Source organism: Phyllobates terribilis, unplaced genomic scaffold, assembly GCF_046119375.1.
Source record: "Phyllobates terribilis strain yellow unplaced genomic scaffold, ASM4611937v1 Scaffold_3__8_contigs__length_932513732, whole genome shotgun sequence".
NCBI classification, from domain to species: Eukaryota; Metazoa; Chordata; class Amphibia; order Anura; family Dendrobatidae; genus Phyllobates; species Phyllobates terribilis.
In genome coordinates, this window is record NW_027362763.1 from 669,490,415 (window position 1) to 669,517,788 (window position 27,374).

The 27,374-nt window shown below is 46.1% G+C and overlaps 1 protein-coding gene and 1 long non-coding RNA gene across 3 annotated transcripts in view; one reads left to right on the forward strand and one right to left on the reverse strand.

Annotated features, from left to right (window-relative positions):
- Positions 1-4,826: 4,826 nt before the first annotated feature.
- Positions 4,827-27,374, reverse strand: part of LOC141257309 (uncharacterized) — a 28,273-nt gene continuing 5,725 nt past the window's right edge. For both annotated transcript variants that reach the window (XM_073671739.1, XM_073671738.1), the window contains 5 exons: positions 27,228-27,371; positions 24,932-25,580; positions 11,355-11,596; positions 10,820-10,995; positions 4,827-8,253 (listed from right to left, as the gene is read on the reverse strand). In XM_073671739.1, coding sequence (XP_073527840.1) covers positions 6,630-8,253; positions 10,820-10,995; positions 11,355-11,596; positions 24,932-25,580; positions 27,228-27,371 — 2,835 coding nt within the window. In that variant the 3' untranslated portion in view covers positions 4,827-6,629. The remainder of the gene's footprint in view (positions 8,254-10,819; positions 10,996-11,354; positions 11,597-24,931; positions 25,581-27,227; positions 27,372-27,374) is intronic.
- Positions 5,960-27,374, forward strand: part of LOC141257323 (uncharacterized) — a 30,880-nt gene continuing 9,465 nt past the window's right edge. The window contains exons 1-2 of the long non-coding RNA XR_012318050.1: positions 5,960-6,341; positions 8,483-8,621. This is a non-coding gene — a long non-coding RNA (uncharacterized lncRNA). The remainder of the gene's footprint in view (positions 6,342-8,482; positions 8,622-27,374) is intronic.

The following is a 27,374-nucleotide window of genomic DNA, read 5'->3' on the forward strand; positions in this document are numbered from 1 at the left end:
GCTGAGGTGACTGAAATTGAGTTTTTCAAAGATTAGGTGTAGCCTCGTGAGGAAAAACATAACAGAGTGCAGCCGACAGTCCTCATAATTTACAACATAGGATTGGAGTGGATTTTTTGAGGTCCTCATTTGAGCAACTCCATTCTAGCTGATTCACTAGTGAGCCGTCTAGATCGGAGTGGATTTTTTGAGGACCTCATTTTAGCAACTCCATTCTAGCTGATTCACTAGAGAGCCGTCTAGATCGGAGTGGGTATTTTGAGGATATCCCTGTAGCCTCCAAACTGTACAGTTTGGTGCTGAGGTGACGGGAATCGCGTTTTTCAAAGAGTGAGCGGAGCTTTGCAGGGAGAAACATAACAGAACGCAGCAACAGAGTCCTCATAATTTCCAACATTGTATTGGAGTGGATTTTTTGAGGTCCTCATTTGAGCAACTCCATTCTAGCTGATTCACTAGTGAGCCGTCTAGATCGGAGTGGATTTTTTGAGGATCTTCCTGTAGCCTTCACTCTGTACAGTTTGGAGCTGAGGTGACTGAGGCTATGTGCCCACGTTGCATTTATGAAGCAGAAAATTTCTGCTGCATAAATGCAAGTCCTCTCCCGGAAAAACGCATGCGGAATTCCGCACGCGTTTATCGCGCTTTTTTCGCGCGTTTATCACGCGTTTTCCACATGCGGAATTGCCTTGCGTTTTTTATGCATTGGACAAAGGCAATTCCGCTTGCGGAAACGCAAAATTAAATGACATGCTGCGGATTTTTGAACGCGGCATAAACGCTGCGGAAAAATCCGCAGCATGTGCATAGAAGTTGCGGAAACCCATTGGGGATCATGGGGTGCGGGTTACCAAGCATTTTACAAGCGTTTCCGCTGCGGAAATTCCGCATCAAAAACGCTTGTAAAACGCTACGTGGGCACACAGCCTTAAATTGAGTTTTTCAAAGATTAGGTGTAGCCTCGTGAGGAAAAACATAACAGAGTGCAGCCGACAGTCCTCATAATTTACAACATAGGATTGGAGTGGATTTTTTGAGGTCCTCATTTGAGCAACTCCATTCTAGCTGATTCACTAGTGAGCCGTCTAGATCGGAGTGGATTTTTTGAGGACCTCATTTTAGCAACTCCATTCTAGCTGATTCACTAGAGAGCCGTCTAGATCGGAGTGGGTATTTTGAGGATATCCCTGTAGCCTCCAAACTGTACAGTTTGGTGCTGAGGTGACGGGAATCGCGTTTTTCAAAGAGTGAGCGGAGCTTTGCAGGGAGAAACATAACAGAGCGCAGCAACAGAGTCCTCATAATTTACAACATTGTATTGGAGTGGATCTTTTGAGGTCCTCATTTGAGCAACTCCATTCTAGCTGATTCACTAGTGAGCCGTATAGATCGCAGTGGATTTTTTGAGGACCTCATTTTAGCAACTCCATTCTAGCTGATTCACTAGAGAGCCGTCTAGATCGGGGTGGATTTTTTGAGGATCTTCCTGTAGCCTTCACTCTGTACAGTTTTGTGCTGAGGTGACTGGAATTGAGTTTTTCAAAGAGTCGGTGTAGCCTCGTGGGGAAAAACATAACAGAGTGCAGCCGACAGTCCTTATAATTTACAACATAGGATTGGAGTGGATTTTTTGAGGTCCTCATTTGAGCAACTCCATTCTAGCTGATTCACTAGAGAGCCGTCTAGATCGGAGTGGGTATTTTGAGGATATCCCTGTAGCCTCCAAACTGTACAGTTTGGTGCTGAGGTGACTGGAATTGAGTTTTTCAAAGAGTGAGAGGATCTTCGTAGGGAGAAACATAACAGAGCGCAGTAACAGAGTCCTCATAATTTACAACATTGTATTGGAGTGGATTTTTTGAGGACCTCATTTGAGCAACTCCATTCTAGCTGATTCACTAGTGAGCCGTATAGATCGGAGTGGGTTTTTAGATGATGTCCCTGTAGCTTCTATTCTGTACAGTTCATTGCTGACCTGACTAGAATGGAGTTGCTGGAGCGATGTCCTCATAGGATCAAATGCAATCTAGACGGCTCATGACTGAAACCTCCAGAATGGCGTTAATTCCAGGAGCTCCTCATAGATTCCAATCTAGTGGCATAGGAATTATATATGGATGTATGTATTGTCACTTTTTGTAACATAAATAATTACACACAGCACTGATTGTTCAGTTTTGGCCGAATTTGACTTTTACTGTATTTCCACCAATCACAGCCACAGCATCGACATTTCTGAAGAGTGGGCGGAGCTATAAAACATTTATGTGATCATTTTTGCCACTTTTGTGATGTAAATTATGATAATGTCCACCCGCTCTTCAAAATGCTGGGGCTGACCAGGACTTGTGGACAGACAAGAAAAGTAACATTTTGTCAAACATGAACAATCAGAGCTTTGTGTAAGTTTTTAAACTGTGAAAAGTGATAATATAAAAAAAATTTTTTTTAAGTTAACCAAAAAAAAAAAACTGGCCCAGCTTTGTACCTCTCACCTTTTATTAATACTGGCTTGCAAAATTTGTTTCTTAATGAATTGTGGCTGTAATCTTGTATAATGTCTGCCAAGAAATAATAAAACACCCTGCAGCAACTCCAATCTATATGTCTCAGCACAGAGATGACAAGATTGAGCTGCTGCCCTGAGGTCCATGATTTGTGGGCACAATGTACTGTGTATAAGGACGTCCTCTTTACAGAAACTTCATTCTAGATGTCTCAGTACAGAGGTGACTAGATCAGAGTTACTGCACCGAGGCTCATGATTTCTGTGCACTGTACTGTGTATATGGATGTCCTCTGTACAGCAACTCCATTCTGTCTCACTACAGAGGTGACTAGATGGGAGTTGCTGCCCTGAGGTTCATAATATTTGGGCAGGCAGTAATGTCTATAAGGGAGTCACCTGGAAACGGTGATCCCTGCACGGCCTTACTCCCCTGATGGTGGGGCCGATGAAACGCGTCGGGAGAAAACACACTTGAGATAGCGATTTATTGAGACAATTGGTCCGGAGGCTGGTATGTCACATGATGAGGGCATAGAGCTGCAAGAGAAAGTGTGGACAGTGAATAAACTCGGCGAGGTCGTTCGTCATTTCATAACGTTTTTTTAGCACACACAAGTCTTTTGATTGTTTTATCAGGTATATCCAGGTAGAAACTTTAATAGAGCTAATGTATCCTGACATCTCCTGGTGAGGGATGTCTGGAGCCAGGACCATCTTAAGTTCAAATCTAATGAGATAAAGATACTGCTGAGTTCTAGGCCCTATTATTGATGCTTTGCATTAAAGGCAAAAAAGAGGGAGGAGAGGGTTCAACTCACCATCCCCTCGGAGTTTGTTTGTATGCTGCGTTCTTCACCCCCGCCCTCTCATCAAGACTGGCATGAACATTAATCAGGTGCATAGTTCTTTTAAGGTGATAACGCAGCAATTTAGCTCGAGTAGTTAATATTTTGTATGCATTTATGTACAGTACAGACCAAAAGTTTGGACACACCTCATTTAAAGATTTTTCTGTATTTTCATGACTTTGAAAACTGTACATTCACACTGAAGGCATCAAAACTATGAATTAACACATGTGGAATTATATACGTAACAAAAAAGTATGAAACAACGGAAAATATGTCTTATATTCTAGGTTCTTCAAAGAGAATGCCAAGAGTGTGCAAAGCAGTCATCAAAGCAAAAGGTGGCTACTTTGAAGAACCTAGAATATAAGACATATTTTCAGTTTTTTCACACTTTTTTTTTTGTTAAGTATATAATTCCACATGTGTTAATTCATAGTTTTGATGCCTTCAGTGTGAATGTACAATTTTCATAGTCATGAAAATACAGAAAAATCTTTAAATGAGAAGGTGTGTCCAAACTTTTGGTCTGTACTGTACATAAATGACATAGCCGAGTGCTGTGATGGCCTATTTTTTATTAGTCCCATACAGAATCCATGAATGGATGGACAGACCTGTGCTATGTATACGTGAAAATTACTTAATTAAACATGGACAGTCTTTCCTAAGTAACATTGGGGTCCCTGGTGGTCCTAACCTCAGCAACTTATGTTTTATCCAATATGACTAACAGCACGTCCCTCACTCGGCCTGTGTTCATGGACTGTAATGTAATCAGGCCTAGGTCAACATTTCTTGTTGCATCTAGTGGATGTGAACCCTTCCCCCATCCAGAGGCTGATCCCAGTAGACAGAACAATAGACTCATATTTGGCCCAGTCAGTTGCGTGGTGACTCCCAACGCTGGAGGGTCTCAGGCTGCGGCCAGATCCTCGTGGCGTGTGTGGATTGATAGAAGTTGCCATGTGGGATTGTGTTGTGTCCCTCATCTGCTGGACCCATTGAACTCATCCAAGGACTATTTCTATATTTTCCCTGGCGTCGGATTACCGGGAGACACCCCCGGACTTGTTTCTGCTGTTATGGACTCTTTGCGGACTAGCAGAATTACCTTCATTCGTGCTGTTCCATTTTCCCTGTTCAATCCAACGAGATTTATTTGATCATCGGCCTGGTGTCCCTTCCTGCTCTGTCACACACCCCGTCACAGTGACCACTAAAAATTTAGTTCTCCAGGCCACCTGGAATGCAAAACCACCACAGAAGGTTGTGATGCACCAAGATTGCCAAAGAAACACTGCTGTGACCTAATAAAATAGTCTGCAGGAGGAACACGATCCACATTGTTGCAGATCTATTATTGTGGACATTTGTGTAGATACTTCTGGATTTTTTGAAAATATAACGTTTATACACCTTGATAGTTTGATCTCTATCAGTTACTGGTCATTAATGCCACAACAAGCTTCTCTCAAACTGTTTAATTAAAAAAAATATAAATAACAAAACATTGACAAAGGCAAAACGTTTGTACCAGAGTAACCTGTGATTTTAGTTACATATAAAAAACATCTATATGAAGAAGTTACTGACATTTGTAAAATACAAAAAGTAACAAACAAATGTAACATTACACAAAACATGTTGCTCATAGTTCCTGCCATTAGAATGAGGTCTGTATGTAGTACACTAAGATGGCACGGATCATCCACAATCAATGGAGGACTTCTGAGATATGAAGACTTTGAATTGATATTGCGTGTCATGGTGCGCAGGAGTAATGGCAGAGATCACATGGATCAGGTCACACAAGGAGGCAGGATCTGCTTTGAATGGTTTTTCCAAACAAAATACATTTTCATCAATAGATCTTGGGATAAGGCCGGCTTTCTTTCAGCTTTCCCGGCCCATTAAGATACTTTGTTCTGCCCTCAGCAGTGCAGAGAGAAGTGCACCTGCGCAGGAGCGCAATGGAGGAGACTGTGTATATGACATAGGACGCGTTATCCAAATGAAGCAGACCAGGACGCCATTCACAAAATAGGAGGCGTTGTGCCCAGATCAGCAAGGCCCAACAGACCAGGCTGCCCCTCCAGTGAGAATAAATGCTGTTTTTTAAATTATTACAGACTGGCCTGGGGACTTGTATACAGCCTTGTGGAATAAGGTGATGGAAGGTGAACATGATGGGGGACGACTACTGGGCGCTTCACAGAGAAGGTCCACAGCCTTGTATAAGACAAAAGGGAGCGAGAGAAGCTTTGAAGGGAATAGGAGCAAAAATTAATTTCCAATAATGTTGCCGAATGACTGGTGAACACATTTTTATATATAATAGTGTAAATTTGTGGGTACAATAAAGAGGTCTCTTGTACATGTAGCTTATACGCAATTTTGTGTGCATTTTTTAGGGGGGCAAAATCAATACTTTTGGGTGGGCAGGGGGGGTCAGGGCATAAAAAAAAATAAAAGTCAGTCATTGGATTTGAATAAATTTTCATAAAGCCAAATTTTACATACCTGTATCATTATTCCAAGACCTATTAAAGTGTATATTGTTCATGTGATAAACCCTTTACTGTTTTTGTTTGTAGCGAATATGTTAATGTGCAACAGATATTATACACACACACATAATATGCATATATAAATAGAATAGTAAACAACTATTTCAAGCCACTTAAAGTGGTAAAGTGCAAAGAAAAAGAAATCCAACTCGTAAATATTAAATTAAAATTAGTTCCATCAAGTTTGCTATAACCTAAGGTCAGCATTGGAAGACAGTATGATTATTTAACAGACATTTGAAGAGGAGGCCGGGCATTTGACCAGACCTTTCTATCAGCCTTGTCCAATTGTAATCTTCAAATCTACAGGAGAAGACTGATGGATGGGCCTAGTTACATGTGCTTTCACCAGCAGCCATTGCATGGAGTGGAGAACTGTGCAGTCTGTGAGGATAAAGTGTCAACTGTATAATAGTAAGTACCACAAAAATAGGTCCTCAACACATCTGATTAATCTTTATTTTATGTGCCTGACCTTATTAACTTATTCTGCAGCCACAATAGACACTGTAATACAGCAGCCATAAGAGATAAATAGTGCAAAATTTTCAATTACAACTAGTTTGCTAAATATTTTTTTCTAGGTCATAAACGTATGAATTCAAGAAAAGTAACTAGCAACTAGCCACAAAAGGTGGACAAGCTCTAAGTGTGAGATAGATATATATAATCTCTATCTATATCAAAAACACCCAACCCTACCTAAAGTAAATTTTTGTTTTTATTCTCTAGGCACATGGGACAGTAAAAGCGTTTTCTTGTTGTAACAAGTTTGTCATCTTTTTTGATATTTACACATGCTAAGTGAAACCATGATTTGCACAAGGAACATTCCACCATATGTTCATGTGCTTTGTACACGTGGCAAAGGCAGTAAGTTGTAAGAGTTAACCTTTTTTTATATATTTTCTGACGAAGCTTGGTTTCATAAGGAAATAATTCCAAACGACCCTTTTCTAGGCATAAAATTAGATGACTGCGCATCTCAGCCTGGTTAAATTCTACACTCTTTAGATCTACACCTTCGGCTAATGCCACTGCATTGGCAATTGCAAAAAGCCCACAATCATTTGCTCCATTTTGTTTCTGGCAACACATAATTGTAACATCCAGAATTTTATTACAGCCGTGGAAAAGTGGTTTGTACATTTTCAAAATTTGTTTTTTCAGAGTGTCAGAAATGGAAGAGGAGTGCAATGAGTTAAATACAGTGACCGAATTGTTGTTACATGCTGAAACTAGCCAATGTGCGCCAACATGGTGGATCTGGATGATATGGCTGCCAGTTACCAAAGGAATGTCAGAATGGGCCAACACTACTGTGTCCATCAAACCTGATACTTTAGGGCATGCTTTTATAATTAAATTCTGGCACGCATTAATTATATTATCGTCTAACCATTCTTGCTCGGTTATCAAGGCACGATCCCTGAAGCTCAATTTTATATTCTTTACAGTGACCCACACACAATCCAGCTTTTCTGTTGGGGGTGTTTGTGGGGTAGCCCCTTGTCCATCTACATTCACAGTTTCCCATACATCAGCTGTTTTATTCTCTGCCTTAGATCCTACTCTGTGAATGTCCATGTTTTTTTGTTTCCCATATTTTCTTACAGGAAGCTCCTGTATAGCTTTTGAGACTGTTATTTTTGGTGCTGGTTTCAGTGGCAAGCCACCTTCTTGGGGGATTTGTTCCCGTAATTGTAAATACAAATTACTTAATTCAACAGTGAGATGTTTCACAAAGTCTTGATTGTCCAAAAGATATACTGAGTCTATAAATCTTTTTAACACTTTGACACAATGGCGAATCAAATAGGTCAGCCGATTTCTCCTCCTAGAGGGCAATTCGTGCAGTGTTGGATCTGAACGGACACTATTTTGTGGTCTACACTCGTGTTCTTGTAAACCATTGTCACAATGCCTAGTGTTTGTGTCCACAAAACAATCACTATCCAGGATAAAAAGGGGGTTTTCAGAGTATGCTGGATTAATGTCATGCCACTGCCAATTTGCAACACGCAAAATTAAACACATGTGTTTACATGGTAGCAGAAATTTCTGCCAGTCTTTGCATGTGCAAGTGGGCCCATCCAATCCAACACAAACAGTATGCATTTTTTCTAAGTCAATTGCAGACTCGCTTTTAACTTCAAAAAGTCCCTTATCAGAGTCCAAACATTTAAGGTGTGACAAATCAAGGCCACTGTAGTAACGCTGCATTACATGGTCAATGAATCCACGAGGCCGATTTTTTAAAAACGATGGGACTTCTACGACGTATTTTCGGTAATAGTCAGAACTCGTTAAATTCATCTGTACGTATCTGTGAAAATAAAACAAGTCAGTTAAAAAAAAAAAAGCTGTTAACCTGAAGGTATAGGGTGAATTGACAGGTTAATAGGGTTTGGAAGCCGCACTGAAAGCCCTGCTGCTGTGAGTAGAGATGGGCAAACTGCTCGGTTTTACCCGGGTTTGTGAGCGGGGTTGCTTTGTTAAAGCAAACTGCTAATAACCATACTGATTATACTTACCGAGTCTGCGTTGTCTTCCAGCTCTGCTGCGGTGCTGCATCACTTTCGGGGGGAATAGTCACGTGACTGGCCACAGCCAATCACATACACTCAGAAGATAAGGGGCGGCCCAGAAGTGACGCAGCGATTCTTCACAGCAGGAAGAGAGAACGCCTACCCAGTAAGTATATTAGGTGTAGTAACTATTTGCTTGCTTTAACGGAGTAACCCCGGTCACGAACCCGGGTAAAGCCAAACAGTTCGCCCATCCCTAGCCATGAACAACTGAAGATGTTTCCTTAGCAGTGCATCAGTAAATAGTGCGCAGTGGCTGTAAACACATCCCGACACTGACTGACAGCTGGCTGTACAGTGCATCAGTAGAGAGGTTGTGGCTTCAAAATCTATCATTTGCCAATGGATGATGTGGATATTCATGTGATTAAAACAAAATTCTAATTTCATTAGTCTGCTACAACAAACAGAAAAAAAAAATAATTTGAAGTTGAAACACTCACTCTGGGGTATCTATACACCCATTTTTTGTTTTGTCATTTAAAAACAAACAAAAACAAATACAAGAACCTGTTTAATAGTAATAAATGAAGTTTTAAAACATAGCCTTCAAAAATTATGTGAAAAAAAAAAGCATTATATTTTGGACTTTTTGGTCCCATTCTTGGTTTTGCATAAAGTGGTTGTCCAATGCTTGGACTACTCCTTCTCACTCCCCATGTTCAACCCCAGAATAATAAAGCCTATACTCCCCTCTAGTGCCAGTCCGGTTCCAGTGATGTCCGAACTCGCGTTTCCATAGCCCAGGTGCCATTTTTATGACATGTGAGCTTCACAACCAATCATCACCAGTTTCCTTCTCCCCACCTTCAAATTCTTAAGTGAACTCTGCATCTGCCACCCACTTCATATCAATTGCTCCTGCATACCAAGGCAAGGAGAATGAAGGTGGAGGTGACTAGTCTCGGACCTTGCTTGTCATAACAATGTCATCTAGGCTCCAGGAAGGATCGTTCTGACATCGCTTGAACAGTGCCGGCCCAAGGGTATTTTTTTCTTTTTAGATGGGTGCGCACATGGAGAATAAGAAGTGGTTGTCCTACAAGTGGACAACCCCTTAAAGCTGGAGACACACTGGGCAAAATGCATGCGATATACTCGCAAGAGTCTCGCATGCCTCACCTGGCACGACCGCCAGCTCTCTGGACAGGAGTGTATCAGGTGCATGTGTTTCTGTAAAGCTGCTGACCCGATCCTGTCCAGAGAGCCGGTGGTCGTGCCAGTTGAGGCATGTGAGACTCGTGGGAGTATCTCACATGCATTTCACCCAGTGTGTTTCTGGCTTTAAAGCAACATTCCATGCTTTTTTTTTTTATTTATTGCACCACTGGAGTGGTGCTTTAAATTTAATTCCCCTGCCTCTTGTCTTATACTTACCCTCCCGACCCGTGGCTTCATCCTTTAAGTGCCGCGTCACTCCTATGGCAACATCTTTTGTATAGAAGTCCGAAGTAACCTCACAAGTGTTCAATGCAGTATGAGAGGCAGATCTAGGCTCTCGTAAAGATGTATTGATTTGTGACCTACAGCAACCCCATAAAAAACTGGAGCTGCTGGCAGATCCCAAATCTCCACTAACTGTAGTAACGCTGGAAACAGATGAAAACTGAGGCAGGTGAGTGTAAAGACTGGAGCCAGAGGCCTTGCATTTAAGCACCACTGTACTGTTAAAAAAAAAAAAAAAAAAGATAAATTGTGCTTTAAGTAATGGGCAACCCGAAATACGATCCATGATGCCTGAATCACAGGCAGCATAAAAGATACTGGCTACATTATATTGTAGATATCTTGGTTCATAGTAACTCTGTAAAGCATGCTGGTACCATGTGTCTTAGATGACAAGTGCTTGAAGCACGTCTGTCCACAGAAAGCTTCTGTACATCACACTTCAAAAACTGATAGGGAGAGACCTGTCAGTCATACAGAGCAGGACAGGGAGAATAGTTTGGGGAAGGACCTGCTGTTTGCACTTGTAATCTGAGACACGTGGTTCCCAGCATGCTTTTCAGAGTTACTAAGAAATGCTGCAACATCCTGGAGTAAGATAACACATCTGCAATATAATCTAGCCAGTATCATGTATGCTGCCTGCAGTTCGGGCATCATGGATCTGATGACAGGATCCCTTTAAAAAGGAATATTCAAAGATTAAATTGATTTACTAACTAGAAAAAAACCTATGTGAAAAAATGCAGGTAAATGGGAGAAGAAAACAGCTAAAAAATATTTAACACTATTGGTAAGGTTAAGTTCATGATATGTATGATTACAGGCATACACTAAAAAGTACTGAAAAGGACTTACTTTTGATACATATCTGTGAAAAATTCAAAATGCAGAACACGGATCAACTGGCTTAAATTACAGTTTTTCAGACTTGATAGATAAGAATGCTTCAAAGTCTGATGTTGCCTTTCTAGACCATTGTTGGTATTGATTCCAAATTGTTGTGTCCCAGTACGATACACATGTGCCCATTTCTTGTAAGAAAAAAAAAATCATGTTAGAGCATACTGATACGGCAAAGCAGCCCTATAAAGTAACAATTAAAAATAAAAAAATGGTGTTATGAAGACAGATTTTACTTACAAGATATAGATAACATACAGCTTGTTATGCCAAGCAAGCCTTTAACCCTGCTCTGCATATTGTAAAAACTATGTTTCTTTGTACTTGATGCAAAAAATATATGTTGTTTTGAGTAAAAATTTACTTGCCTGTGATTAGGTAGTATTTTCAATCAGATTTGAAATATTGGATATTAATATAATCATAATGACCCATAAAATAAATCTATAGTATCAATAAATCTAAAATCAAAAGATATTTGTTGGTTTACCTTTATATCCGGTAGCCATTTATGTGAGAACCACATTCTCAACATCTTATTTCTCTTCCAGACATTGCTAGATGTTAGAGTAGCCAAGGCTGTATCATGTTCTTCTCTTGAAGAAGCAAGAGCTATGCCCCGAAGCAAGGCCAGAACTTCTTTTTTATTTTCATGAACACCATGCACTTTTTGGTTAACCCATTCTGTCCAAGCTTTCTCCCGATGAAAGTCACACAACTTTATGTCAGCATCTAAACATAATATTTTAAAGAAAGTTACAAATTAACTAAACTATTACTTGTATCTAATATTTAAAGGGGCTGTCCTCTACTCAGCCAACCCCTTCTCAGTTTCTAAATTTACCCACAACAAAATAATACCTACATAATTTCTGGCACTGTTCCAGAGGTCAGCAATGGCTCTCCCAGTGCTTGCATGACATCCAATGTGTTCAATTAGCAACCGCTTCACTCACCCCTCCTAAGAAATCAGAAACCTGAAGTAACAGCAGTGGACACTGGATATGTCACACAATACCTCCCTGCAAGCAATGTTACAAGAGCTCCAGGAGAGACAGTGCTGAAACGGTCTCCAAGTAGTGGATAACCGTTCTAACCTATGCATGACCAAAAAAGGTCCAGAGCACCACAATAATGAAGATTTGCTTAAAAATGTGTGGGCCAGTACCCAACATTTCATTTCAAAATATCTATTTTTAAACCATTATCAATGTAACTACCTTTACTCTAAACTAACAAAACACTTATACTTATCTAGCTAACCCCCCCTTTTTTGGGGTTGAGGAGGGGGGGGGGTGGCGGCGAGGGGAGAGAGGGAATTCCTTCACTTTGTCTTGTCAAAGAACAGGATGTCACAGGAGACCAGGGTTGCAATTACATTTCTTCATCATCCCTCACCTGTACTGGAACACAATGCTATCAGGAGGAGGGGCTGCAGTTATTTACTATAGGAGTCTTGACTCTCAGCCGTCACAAGACATCCTGGATAGTGATGAGTGAACTTTGCTCGAACGTGTTTGCCCATTTCAGATTCGGCAAGAACATGGCCGATTCAGTTTGGGTTGGTCAGACAAGACCAATTTCCAAAAAAGTCAGCGAACAAAGGTTTGCTCAGTGAGTGATCGGATTAAAAAAAGCATTACTGCGTTTAAGTGATGCTTTTCTTCTACCTTCTGACTGTGTAGGATAACGGGTAGGATAGCGGGTGGGATGTGTTTGCATGTGTTTGTTGAGAGGAGGGGTGTGGGAACAGTAGTGTCAGACTATTTTTTTTCTCTTGCACGGCATTTTCTGTGTGCATGTTGCAGGTCAGCCGCCAATCAGGGCGAATAAAACATCCATAAGTTGAAGACACAAGGGCTTGTGTCATTTTATGGCTGTTTCTTTAGATACCAAAATCACGTCTGTAGGGATATAAGAAGCAGACATTTGCAGTCGCCACCATTTTCAGTGTTACTGGTTAGACACATTGCTGCTGCACTCCGTACAGCTCCATCCGCGTTACACAATTAGATAGCTAGTACTCCATCGCTTTTTAGCATTTTGTGCCGAGAACAAGTGTAATTCCTAAACCTGTGTGTGTTGCCAAAGCTGCGGTTTTTTTTGCATTCAGGAAGCGATTGCCATATCCATCAGTTTCCCCTAAAAAGGTTGAATTTGGCCTCAAACAAGTGCTTACCAAATCTGTGTGCAGAAAAGCCGAGTGGGAAATCCTGAGTAGGGATGGGTGAACTTGTGGTTTTTACCTGGGTTCGTGACTGGGGTTGCAGTGTTAAAGCAAGTTAATGGCTAATAATCAGGCTGATTATACTTACCATGTCCGCGTTATCCCGTTCAGCTGTGCCGCGACGCTGTGTCAATTCCAGGGAGAATAGTCACGTGACTTGCCACAGCCAATTACATACACCAAGATGATAAGGTGCGGCCTGGAAGTGACGGAGCGATGCGTCACACCAGGAAGAGAGAATGCGCACCCGGTAAGTATATTAACATTATTAACTATTGGCTTACTTTATCGCCGCAACCCCGGTCACGAACCCAAACAGTTTGCCCATCCCTAATCCGGAGGTCGTGGTGGAAAGGGGAAGGGGAAAAAGTTTATTGTAAAGGGGAACTAGTCTTGGTGTTGGAGGTGTATGTGGGGGTAGGTGCTACTGGTAATATTACTGAAAGCAGTAGTAACCAAACATTGGCTTATCGTCGTATCCCAAGCGAAGTGACAACTTCTGTTACTGGATGGCCTACTCCAGTCTCTGTTTGCCAGCAGCAGAGAAATACGAGTTGTGGATGAGGCCCAGAAAGAGCTTTTGCTACAGTTAATGGAAACCACTGCATCAAGTGGCCTGTCCTGTTCCTCCACCCCATCATCAAACAGTACAGTCCTCAGAGGTGGCGCCCCAATTACCCATGTGTCACACTCACAAGTCTCCAACCGCACAAATGACTGGGGAAACACAGATGACGGCTTCTGCTGAGATGTTCACACATTATATTCCATGGGCATCAGAGGTCTGCTCCAAACATACTCCAGAGGAGGAAAGCATCTGAACCGATGCCCAAAATCTTTTGCAATCTTTCTCTGGAGATAGAGGAAATTAGGTTCTAGCAGAAATCAAAACCCTGGTTGCCAGACGTTAACCCCCCGGGGTAGAGTTGATGGCGATGATGAGAGTCAGATACCTGAGGAAAACCCGCACTGTACGTTCAGAGCAGCAAGTGTAGGAGGGCGACTCATGGCGAGGAGTTGGACAACAGAGCGGATGATGAGGTTTTAGATCTGACTTGGAATGAGCCCAGAGTAACGCAGCTGACCAGCTCAGCAGAGGAGGAAAAAAGACAGATTTTGGTAAGAACTTACCTGTAAAATCCTTTTCAGCGAAGGAAGGAAGAGGGACACAGATCCATTACTAGTGGGTAGGCGGAGCTCCACAGGATAGTTCACCTCAGATTAGAAAAAAGTGACGACCGGCCCCTCCAGCTTAGACTCCTCCTACTCCCATGTCCTTCAGTCCGTACACAAGCTAAGGAAGAGCAGACAACACCAGCGGAACAACACAACCCCCTCCGAAAATTCAGAAATGCGAGAGAACAGGTTATGCATATAACAGAAAAAACACACAGTCCCAGGCACTACTCACTGGACCTGACAACTGCGATGAGCTGGCAATGCTGGAACAGAGCCCTAGATCGCCGACCCCAGCCCAGATGACCGCCATCAGAGAGGAGTCGCGCCGCATCTGGAAAACAATAATACACTTCTGCCATGGGAGGGTGCTGTGTCTCCCTTCCTTCCTTCGCTGAAAAGGATTTTACAGGTAAGGTCTTACCAAAATCCGTCTTTCAGCAGCAGAAGGGAAGGAAGGGAGACACAGATCCATTACTAGGGGGACGTCCCAAAGCAGTCCAGAACTCAAGGGTGGGAAACCGTGGCAGAATCGCCAACACCCCAACAACTTAGGCAAGCGCGCAACAAGAGCCGAAAACGAGATAAAGAGATAACCTAAAACCGCCGCCTGCAGGACCCTCCGTCCCAAGGCCGCATCGGCGGAAGCACTCACGTCCACTTTATCAAATTTAGTAAAAGTGTGAACGGAGCGCCAGGTAGCCGCCCGGCAGAGCTGCGCTGCCGAGGCCCCCTGACGAAAAGCCCACGACGAACCAACAGCTCTCGTGGAATGAGCTCGAACCTTAACCAGACAAGGCTCGCCCTTGAGCTGGTACGCCTCCAGGATAGCCGAACGTATCCACCGAGCTATAGTATCCTTGGAAGCCCGCACACCACGCCGACGACCAGCAGGAATCACAAAAAGAGTGTCCGACTTCCGAAACCCTTGCGTGATTGTAAGATAGAACTTCAACGTCCGCACCAAATCCAACGCGTGCAAGGCCCGCTCCTTTGGACTCTTCGGTTTCGGACAGAGGGAGGGCAACACAATGTCCTGATTGACGTGGAAACGCGACACCACTTTAGGCAGAAAATCGCAATGGGTACGAAGCACCACGTGATCTGAGTGGAACTCCAGAAAAGGGGGCGAGCAAGACAGTGCCGCCAACTCAGAAACCCTTCTCAAAGAGGTGACCTCCACCAGGAAGGCCACCTTCCAAGAAAGCAAGTAAAGCGTAGCTGAATCCATAGGCTCAAACGGTCCATGCTGAAGAGCCCCCAAGACTAGATTGAGCCGCCAAGGAGCCACAAACGCCCTCCGAGGCGGAAACTGACGTGCAACCCCACGAAAAAACGAATGCACATCCCTGCGCGAGGCAATAGCCTTCCGAAAAAGCACGGATAGTGCAAATACCTGACCCCGCAAGGTACCAACCGCCAGACCCTTGGCCAAACCACATTGCAGAAAAGCCAAGACGTTGGGAATGGAAAAAACCCTCGGGTTCCTTGACGATCCAGAACACCACGAATAGAAGGCCTCCCAAGTTCTGTGATAAATGCTAGTCGTAGCTGGACCTCTGGCCGCCCGCAAGGTGGCAATGACCTCGGCCGAAAACCCCCGACGGGTCAAGATCTCGGTCTCAAGTGCCACGCCGTCAAACGAAGTGACTTCAGGTCCGGATGGCGAATGGGCCCTTGGGTTAACAGGTCCGGGCGAAGAGGCAGTGGAAACGGAGGCGCCGCCAGAAGAGACCAGCATTAAATACCACGCCCTCCGCGGCCAATCCGGCGCCACCAAAATCGCCAAAATTCGTTCGAGTTTGATCTGCCGGATCACCAGAGGAAGCAAGGATACCGGCGGAAACATGTAGATCAGCTCGAAATGGTCCCACGGGGCTACTAGAGTATCTACCGCCACAGCCTCCGGGTCCCTGTACCTGGACGTGAACGTCGGAATCCTGGCGTTCAGCCTGGATGCCATCAAGTCCACTTGGGGAGTCCCCCAGCGGGAGCACAGCAGTGCAAAAACTTCCGGATGAAGACTCCATTCTCCGGGATCCACCTGCTCGCGACTGAGGAAGTCCGCCGTGATATTCAGCACTCCTGGGATGTGAATCGCGGAGATGGCTGGAACCCTGGACTCTGCCCATACCAGGATCCGAGAGACCTCCATCATGAGTCTGGAACTCCTCGTCCCTCCCTGATGGTTGATATACGCGACAGCTGTCGCATTGTCCGTCTGAATCCGGACCGGCAGACCGCTCAAAGGGACTGTCCAATGTCGGAGGCAGAGAAATATTGCTCTCAACTCCAGGATGTTGATAGGCAGAGACGACTCCTCTGACGACCAGACCCCCTGAACCCAGAGATCGTTCCAAACCCCCCCCAGCCAGTCAGGCTGGCATCGGTGGTAATGACCGACCACCGTGGGAGGAGGAAGGATTTCCCCAGGGATAAAGCCTCCGGACGTAACCACCATCCAAGAGACTCTCGCACCCTGCGGGAGATACCGACAGCGATCCAGCGAAGCCGCCAATCGATCCCAACGGGTCAGAATAAGATTTTGGAGACCCCAGGAATGAAATTGTGCAAACGGTACCGCTTCCATTGCCGCCACCATCAGACCCAGAAGGCGCATACACTTCCGAAGGGACATTGCCATCGCCAACCTCATAGCCTGGACATTGTGACGAAGGTTCGCTTGTTTGTCCGGAGGCAGGGACACCACTGCCCATACCGTGTCGAAAAGCATCCCCAAGAACAGGATTGACTGCGACGACTCCAATGACGACTTCTTCCAATTGACCAGCCACCCGAAGTCCTCCAGGTGCTGAAGGGAGAGATCGCGAGCTGTCACCGCCACCTCCGCTGTGGGCGACACAATTAACAGGTCGTCCAGGTAGGGGAGAATCGTAACTCCTTGCCTTCGATGGAGCGCCATGAGCGGCGCCAGAATCTTTATAAAAACCCTGGGCGCCGAGGCCAACCCGAATGGTAGGGCCACAAACTGGTAATGGGCCTCACCTATGGCGAAACGCAGGAAGCGCTGGTGAGCCCTGCCGATAGGGACATGCAAATAGGCGTTGCGGATGTCGATTGACACCAAGAAATAGTACTGTGACAGGGCCGCCACGACAGAGCGAAGAGACTCCATACGGAATTTCCGGGTACGAACATGAAAATTCAATTCTTTGAGGTCCAGAATGGGGCGAAACTTGTCCTCCTTTTTGGGGACCACAAAAAGGTTGGAGTAAAACCCCCTTCCCCGGTCCTCCGGCGGAACCGGAACCACCACACCCTGCTGCAGAAGAGAGTCGACCTCCCGCAGCAGTCAGCTTGGGCTTGGACGGGATGTGAGACTGACGAAACCTGTCCGGGGGTCGAGAATGAAACTATGAAATAGCCTGCCGACATAACCCGCGTCACCCAGGTGTCCGATACGTGGGACGCCCAAACCGACCCAAATTGTAGCAGATGACCTCCCACCCGAGAGCCCTCGAGTGGGTTCCTGGCGTCAGTCCGCCTTAGCGTGCTTTTTGTCAACCTCCCGTTTGTCCTGACGGAAATGTTTCCAGGGTGTACTGTATTTCTGGGTTGTCTTTCTGGAAGACGAGGGACGACCCGATCTCCAAGAGGGCTGACCGAACCGTCCCCTGGGCCGAAAGTACCGACAACCACTACCGGCACTTGACTTGCCAGATGTAGAAGCCGCTGCTTTCCGCTGCGGCAAAGCCGTATCCTTGTCCTTGGCCATCAGCTCCGTGAGGTCCGAACCAAAAAGCTGACCGCCCTTGTACGTCAGACTCCACAAACCTTGTTTGGATACTGCGTCTCCAGTCCACTGTTTAAGCCACAGTGCTCTCCTGACTGTGATGGCCGAGGATTGAGCCCTGGACAGAACCGAAGTAGTATCCCGCACTGCGTCCCTGCCATATCGGGCCGCCTCTTCCAACAGCTGGAAGAGCCTTTCCACCTCAGACAGCGGAGTCCCATCTTGCCACGCCGTCCGCAGCTGATCCAACCACCGCAGAGAAGCCTCACCAGCCCACATGGCCCCCAAGGCCGCTCGGAATCCATGACCCGCGGCCTCGTAGATGGACTTCGCCGCTAACTCTGTCCTTCTGTCCAAAGGTTCCTGTAGACTCGCCTTCCCTTTAAACAGGAAGCAAAGAAGATTTGCTCAGCTGAGACAATGGTACGTCCACTTCAGGAGAGGGAACCCAATTAGCGATAGTCTCCGTGGAGCAGGGATACGGGGCATCAAAAAACCGCATCTCCTGGAAGCGTTTATCCGGACACAGGAGTTCCTTCTCCACCGCCTCGTTAAGTTCATCGTGCGCCGGCAGCGTCGAACGAGCCCGACGCGACTCCTGATACAGCCGGGCCGACTTGCCAGGGAGCCTCGTCACCTCTTCAGACAGCTGTAACGCCTCCCGCATAGCCCCAATAAAAGAGTCCACGCGGCCCGAAAGAGAAGCAGAGCGACCCTGCCGATCCTCTTCATCAGAATCTGAGATCTCACCAGCAGAGTTTGTCGGTGATTCCGAAGCCTCCGACACTGCGCGGAGGAGACAGCGCCACCACAGGCCTGTGGCGCTTCTTGCCTCGTGACGTCGGTTGGGACTTAGCTGATACCCAATGACCCAGGAGGTCAGATAGACTGTCAATGGAGCGTGTGAGCGCCTCCACTTTAACATCACTGAGACCCACGACCAGTGTCGAACCTGATGCCGTCGAAGACCCCGGCGCATCAGATACGCGTGACCGATCCTGAAGCGGACCGGGGGAGAGGTCCGCGCCCCCTAGTCCCTGATACGACATGCCCCCACACAGTTGCGAGCGTCGCAGATAAGGCGGTAATAACCCCTTACAATGGGTACAGTAACCGAGGATGTGTGATTCCGCTACCACAGCCTGTTCCTACACAGAAAATCACCAAGCACTGAAGGGTTAAAGCTCCTCCTTAGAGGGAGAAGAGCTACCCCAGCTGCCTGCAGAGCAAAAGTTAACCTAACAGACTAGGGTGATTCACCCTCTGATCCCAGAAGCATGCACATCCAGAAAGGGTTAACTGCCCTGATGAGGCCAGACCCCGTTCAGAAGGGGTTAGCGCTGCTGACCACGCAATACACCTTTGACTTAAAAGGACAGAGATGTGCGAGTCCCAGAGCCTCCTCAGCAGAGGTAGCAGCGCCGGATATAGCACACCCTGTCTGCCTTAACAGGCCAGCAGTAAGGTGCTCTGCGCTGCAATAGTGAGAAAAAGGAATCTTCTGCCTTAAAAGGCAGAAGTGACTCACCAGCTGGCCGCGGTGACTGCTCTTCCCGGTGTCTGGTGGTGTAGAGAGCAGGGAGCAGGAGGCGCTGCACGAAGTATGGACGCCTTCAGAAGGACCCGGAAGAAGAAGGGGCTGGGTCAGCTCCAGCGCACGCTTCCTGCCTGAGACTAAGATGACAGGCAGCAGAGAGGCGCGAAGCCACGCCCCACGCCGCATACTAACGGAGTCCGCGGCTCCTCCGTCCCTGCTCCCCTGCTAGCAGAGAGTTACACAAACGCCGTATGCAGCGGTGATATCCTTCCTGCAAGGACAAAACAGCAGTCACCACTTGTAACAGTGGCTGCCGCCGCAGCCGCTGAAGCACTCAGACCTTGAGAGCACTTACCCAGCTGAGCGCCACAGGGACCCCCAGGGATATGTGGCGCCGTGGCCCTTTGCTCCCCCCCACGGCGGAGCGTGCAGGGACCCCACAGAAGCGGTGTGCGTCTCCGCCAGGGAGAGCCCTGTATCCCCCGGGGCCGGCAGGCTTCTGCGGGGACCTCCTTAGGGGGTACGCAGATCTGCCAGGGGAGGGTCAGGGGTCCCAGCAGCGCCGAGACCCCCTGAGACCTCTAGACCACGGGGGGTCCAGGTCTCCGGAAATGATAAAAGAAATTTTTTTTCTGAGGAGCTGCCAAGGCAGCGACTATCCTCTGCGACCTCAAATTTTAGACTGAAGGACATGGGAGTAGGAGGAGCCTAAGCTGAAGGGGCCGGTCATCACTTTTTTCTAATCTGAGGTGAACTATCCTGTGGGGCTCCGCCTACCCACTAGTAATGGATCTGTGTCTCCCTTCCTTCCCTTCTGCTGCTGAAAAGGAGGTTAGGTAGTGTGTCACCCTGGCCTGGATGCCACAAGTGTAATTAAAGCTGTGTCTGAGAGCAAGGGGGAGGTTCTCTAGTCAGGGGAACATTAGCATGCAATGCCTCCTGTCTCAGGCCAGTAGGGAGAGCTGGCTGCCCCTATAAAAGCTGGTACTGGGGGCAGGGTTAGGGAGAACTTGATGGCCTGTCTCAGCACTGAGACTTGTCCCAGAGCAGAGCAGGGACAGACAGTTGCACTGCACCTAAGAGGAAGTGTGGCAGGAGGAGAGCCACAAGCCAGAGACAAGAGGCGAAGCAAGCCTGTCTTGGCAGATAAGAGACTGACTTTACCAGACTTTGGTGTCTGAGGCTGGGAGGATTCTACATCCTCCAGCAGAGAACCAGTCCGCAAGGGACTGTATATTCCTTGGCCTAAGAAGCCTGGAGGCCCTGCCACAACCGAAGGGACCAGTAAAGCCGTACAAGGCTGGGAGCAGAAAGGAACCCACGTCGCAGGCCATACAGGCGAGAATACACGGAAAGCTCGGAAGCGTGGGCTGTTACCCTATAACGAGGAGATAGCCAGAAGGAGCGCAGAAAGCACGGTAGGCCTACAACCTCACCCTGACCAGGGCCAATTTCCCCGTTGCTCTCAGACATCCAGGTCCCCTCCTAGCTGGGACTGTTTATGGGTCAGTTTACCTATTTTAGTAAAGACCCTGGACTGCAACTTGTTGTCTGTGTGCTCCTTGCTCCTCCAGCACTATCGGCACCGGGACTCTCACTACCATTGCTCCCACCATCCATTATACTGCCCTGGGGCCGCACTCTTCCCGTGGGGAGTCACACCATCCCAGCTGCATATATCATCAGCCCCAGCGGTCTGCCCTGCAGCGGCGGTTCCTAATGACCGCAAATCCACGGGTGGCGTAGTCGGACATTATCAGCAGAACGTAGCAGACTACCATTGGCCTGACCACCCTGAGCCACGGAACCGGGTTGCCACTACTACTCCCATCGTTCCCCCTATTGCCCGGATCCGAGTGCCCCAAGGCCCAGGGGGCGAGTCAGTAGCATGTTCCCACAGAGACTGAGGGCTGCAAGCCCGACAAGCGCTGCATCCTCAGCCACAACTGTTTCTCTGGACTGATTACAGACACCGAGCACACCACTTGTTTGTAAACCCACCAGAACATCTCAGCCTGCACCTCCTTCACAGTGCAGCAGTTTGTCGGGTACATCCTAATCCACCCTCTGTCAGTACAGCAGCCAGCCCTCAGTCCCGCAGGTGTGGTCATTGAAAAGATTATTTTATTCAACACATCCCGTTTGAAGTTGACCATCTCCCATTTGTTGGCCACGGAAATGCTGGTGGATATAGATGGTTGCTGCAAGCTGATGGCCGTTGCAGACACCTATTATCAGTTTCCCAATCGCCACTACTTTTCAAAGAAAGCTGTGCCTGCGATACATTAGCATGTCGCAGACATTACTTGTACCTTGAGAAACACTGACAGGGTGCATATCACTACTGACACCTGGACGAGCAAATATGGCCAGGGGCGTTACATCTCCCTCACTGGCCACTGGGTGACTCTGGTGGCTGCGAGGCCAGGCGGGGGATGGGGCTACTCCAAGTCTTGTGGATTTCAAGACTTGGGACAAACTTCTGCCTGCACCTCTTCATCCAATGCTTCTGCCTCATCCAACTCCTCTAGGGCCTCCAGCTGCACCCTCGACTTCTTCCTTAATGTTGTAACAGTTCAACTCCCCCCTTCCCCCCAACTCTGTACTGCACTGCCAGGGCTCTCCGCCATTAGGCAGTGTTTAAATTAAAATGCCTTGGAGATGCAAGTCACACAGCTGAAGAATTGTAGACAGCTATGCAAGCCGAGTTTGACCAATGGATGTCTTTGCTAAACCTGGAGCCAGGGAAGGCAGTGTGCAAACCTGGTGGTGGCTCTACACTCATGCCTTGCTCACATCCTCAACCTTGTCCAGCAATTCCTACGCCACTATGCCGGCCTGGATGAGCTGCTTCACAAGGCACGGTCGCTGTGTGCTCACTTCCGCCATTCTCACCCCACGGCTCATCTACTAGCATCGCTACAGAGGTCTTTTGGACAACCGGTTAACCGTTTCATATGCAATATGCCAACACAGTGCAATTCCACTCTGCACATGTTGCAGCGACTGTGGCAGCAGCGACAAGCCCTGGCATAGTAAAGATGCGTATAGTGACTCAAAGCAAGCTGAATGTGGTGCAAATGAATGTTCCAGAGTGGGCACAGAACAAGGACCTCTGCACCCTCCTTCACAGTTTCGAAATGGCTACCAAGATGGTTAGCACTGACGATGCAGTCATCAACATCACTGTTCCACTCATCTACATGCTGGAGAAAACTTGGAAAAATCTACAGGATGAGGTGGTGGTACCACAGGAAGAGGAGGAGCAAGAATAGGAGGACGTGGAAAGGGGATGAAGATCTCAAAAGGTCCGGACTCTAGTCACACAGCCAGGTGGCATGTCAAGGTGGAGTAGAGCGACAGAGGAGCTAATGGTACCAGACAAACTGGTGGTGAAGATGCAGGAGCTGAGGAACAAATGGAGGAAGATGAGGATGAAGAGGTGTTGGGCACAGAACAGTCAGGAGATAAGGAAGAAATGATTTCCCTTTCTGTTGTCCCAGGTTGGCGGGAGAGAACGGAGGAAGCAAGTGGAAATGTTCTCTCTCCGCAACACAAGGACTTGAGCCTCATGTACACAGACACATGAGCGCCTTCTTGCTGCACTATCTGCAATATGATGCCCGTATTGTTAGGATTTGAATTAACGACAAATAATGGCTTGCGACACTGTTGGATCCGCGGTTCAACAGTAAGTTTAGACAGATACTTCCTGCCCTGGACAGGGACGCATGCTGGAGTAGCCAAAAAAAAAAAAAAAAGCTGCTTGTATACAATCTTAGGACTGATTTTCCCCAACACAGTACTGAGGGACACCGTACGCATGACAAATCTACACTAACAAACCGGGGGGACGTTGAGTCGTCACCATACATTGCTTCTGCTAATGTTTGTGTCAGCAATTTCTTGGAAACGTTTCACCAATTTTTTCAACCAGCCTATCCACCAGTATAAATGAGTACAATTTTGACACGTAGTGAACGATTGGAGAGGATGGTGCAGGAGTATCTAGAGTTCAATATCCATGCCATTGGCAGGAAGGGAGAAGTTGGACCCTTTTGCATTTTGGGCTTCAAAAAAATGGAAGAATGTCCTGAGCTTGCCAGTCATGCCTTGGAGGTTTTGTCATGTCCGGCAGCAAGCATTTTTTCAGAACATGTCTTCAGCGCTGCTGGCGACATCCTGACGGATAAGCACATCCGACTGTCCCCTGAAAGTGTAGACCACCTAACTTTCATCAAGATGAAGTCATAGATCTCCAAGGACTTTTCCACCCCAGTAGTGGACTGCTCTGAGTAGACAATTTACTTTTCAGTATGCTGCATTGATATTGCCATTCTCCAAATTTTATTGTGGGCCACTTGATGCCATTTTGGTGGTACCTGGCCCTAATTTTTTGAAATGTGGAGACTCGTTTTGGGGGTTTCCTTGTCTGTTTCCTGTATTTAGCAGGGCTGAGCACCATGCCTACATCTGAAGCTTGAAATACTGGGCCAGGCCTTTTCCATGCATGCATAATGATGAAAATTTTAACTCTGGAAAATAGATGGCACTTTTCCTTGTGTCTGTCCCAAATTTGAGCTGTGTTTGGCAGCTTTTGTGCCCATTATAATGTGTTTTGTAGACCCTTGATTTTGCCTCCTTTTGTTTTCAATGGGATTCAGAAGCTCGGCGAACTGTTCATCGAATAGTGCAAGTTCGACGAACCGAATTAGAGTGTCACGCGTGGAGCAATTCACGTGGACTGCGGAGCAGACAACATGTGACATCGAGCTTCCAAAGGCTCGCCCATCTCTAGTCCTGCATCTTGGGTGAAGGAAGGTGTCAGAGGTGAGAACAGCACCAACAATCTGCTTCTGTCACCACCCTCAAATGAAGTCAAAAGGAGCGTAGATAAAAGCAATCAGTGACACTAGAAACATCCTGTGATAATAGTTTGTTTGAGGGTGGTGATAGAACCTGTGGACTAGTGCTGATGTCACTGACTTGTATGTCTGGTCCCTGAAGAAGTAATGTTTCACAGTTAGAAGCTATAAAAACAAAAGATGGCACAGTACTGGCCTCTCCCGCAGCTTCTATCAACATGGATCCTGGATGTCCTCAGATACAATAAACTACATAAAGTAACTGCAGCCCTGCCTCCTGTTCCATTAGTGATGGATGTTGCTGAAAAGTGAGTGCATCCACACGCATCTTTCAAGGACTGTAACACTCTTCTCAATCCAAATACTACGGGAAGCAAAAAAAAATATTTATATAAAAATGTAGGGATTAGAGTGATAAGTGTAAGGTCTTGTGTAAATAATGTTAGTGACAAATGCTTGGGATGTTAAAAGATAACCTTTTATAAAGTTTTTTTTATCTTAAAATTACCTGCAAATACTTGTGCGATGGCATTTATTTCTTCTAAGCAAAAGTCAAGCATGAAACAAGATGGGTTCCAAGTTGGATTCCAGTCCTTAATCATTTTCAAAGCTTCTATGATATATTCAGTCCGTTCCTGTTGAACCACAAAAGCAGCTACCACAGTATAGCACACATTTGTGCGTACACAAAGAAAATATAAAGGTAGTGCATATCTTGTTGTCCTGTAAGTGGCATCAAGCAGTGTAATACTATTACCATAGGTTGAAAGGAGTCTTTTTTGCCAGTGTCTTTGATAGCACAAAAGAAATTTTTGCTCATCTTGGTCTTCCCCCTTTACAGAATGAGGACGACAATAAATGCTGGCTCTATTATCTTCTTGTTGCCACTTAGAAACCAAATCCAATACCTTGCTTTGGTCAAACACAGAGGTAGTGGTCCCTTTAGAAGTTCGACCCATTATATTTGTGATGTCCTTCAACGTGGGATAATATCTTCGTCTTGAGGATTGTGGAAGATCAAGCCCTGTGAAGAGCTCTTGAACGACAAAATGCTCCACGAGTTTTTTGATATCTCTTTTTTTACGAATACCACTCTGGTAAAGCTCCAAAATTTTGTCCACAACTCTTGGGTCGATTTTTTCACGGATATTAGCTACCTAAAAAATAATTACAACATTTTTTTTATCAGTCATATAAAAAACAAACTTTATATCGAATCCAGAATTAAAGTAAACACAACAAAATCTCATATTAACTTACATACAGATGGAAGATATGGATCAGATGGTTATCATCTGATTTAAGCTAGCTAGAAAGTGTCAGATAGGTTACTGAGCAGTCAGAGATGGTTGGGTCTGACTACTCACAAATCCACAGCCTGGGGTGTGATATGGTGGACAAACTCCAAGTGAAATTCATTATCTGTATTTGTAGAGGTAAGAATTCCGCGGTGTCATGCTCCATGTTTTTTTGTGTGCTGCTTTAACCTTGAAATGCCATTGTTAGGACTGTGTATCCTGTCTTACTGCAAAGAAACCCTTTTTATTTTTTATTGTTTGGGGATCACTTTATGGTGCTTTAATAAAGCAAACTGGACATTTTAAGTCGCTTCACGTGCCTACCTCAACCGCCACAATAATATAATATATACAGTACTAACAATTGAACCCTTCTACGCCCGGGTGGCGAGCATTTTTATTGGTATATGGTCTCCCATGCTGGTATGTGCTGCCCCCCTCCTGTCTCCACCATCCTATCCCGGTATGCGTGGCACCCCTCATCCCCCAATCCCGGTATGCGTGGCCCCCCTCACACCCCAATCCCGGTATGTGTGGCCCCCTCATCCCTTTCACGCTGTACACAAAAAAAAAAAAAAAAAACACACTTATATTCACCTTTCTTCCCTGTGCTCCAGCGCTGCAGCGTCCTGTTCTGCCGCAGGCCGGGGGAGGAGTGCGGCACCGGAGCACAGCGCTGTCCGGCGCCATTTTGCTGAACACTGCAAATGTGTCTTCAGTAAAATGGTGCTGGATAGCGCTATGCGCATGCACCAATCCAACACCTCACTCCTGCCCCCGGTCTCCGGCCAGAAGAGAGGCACCGTGGCAACGCTCCTCCCGGTCAGGTAAGTATGTCAGTATGGCGCCAGAGATCGCAGTATGCGTTGTGTCTACGCATACCGCGATCTCCAGTGCCATACACTCCTCTTACCTGTAAAGGGTCCATGCCTGCTTCTGTCTGGAGCCAGACTGAGCGTCATGCATGCGCAGTCAGGATAGAGATAGAGACACATATATACATGTATATTATACACAGTCACACTGTGGCGGTTGAGGTAGGCACGTGAAGCGACTTAAAATGTCCAGTTTGCTTTATTAAAGCACAATAAAGTGATCCATTAAGTGATATGAATTTTTTAGCAAGAGGTAGACTTATGAGGGCCACTTGTGTTGGCACATTATAAGTATGTCCATTTAATATACTTTATTTGGAAGCCAAATAAATCTAAAAGGATAATTATGTGCAATGTAGAAAGAATGACAGATGTAGAATTACATGAAGAACACGGCAGCCAATCACACAGCTCATCCGCTCTAGCACTGTAGATATTGTTTAACACAGGTACTATAGTAAATGGCGACCAAATTGGTGAAAGGGAACCACCCATTAGATAGTTATGAATAATAATCCATATTATGATATAAAAAGTTTTTAAAGACAATATGGACATTTTTTGATAAAGGTGGGTTGAATCGGTGATCTAACCTCCAATTGTCAACATGTTTTGAAACACAATCCATTACCTCTCCAGCTATAGGGTGGTTTCTATGCTCTGACAGTTTTGGAAACTGAACAACATAACAGTGTAAAACTTTGTTGTCTTTTGTAATCTCTTGATTCATTTTTTTAGATGCCATTCTTTTGTGCCAAGCTGTGTTTCTTGTGATCTA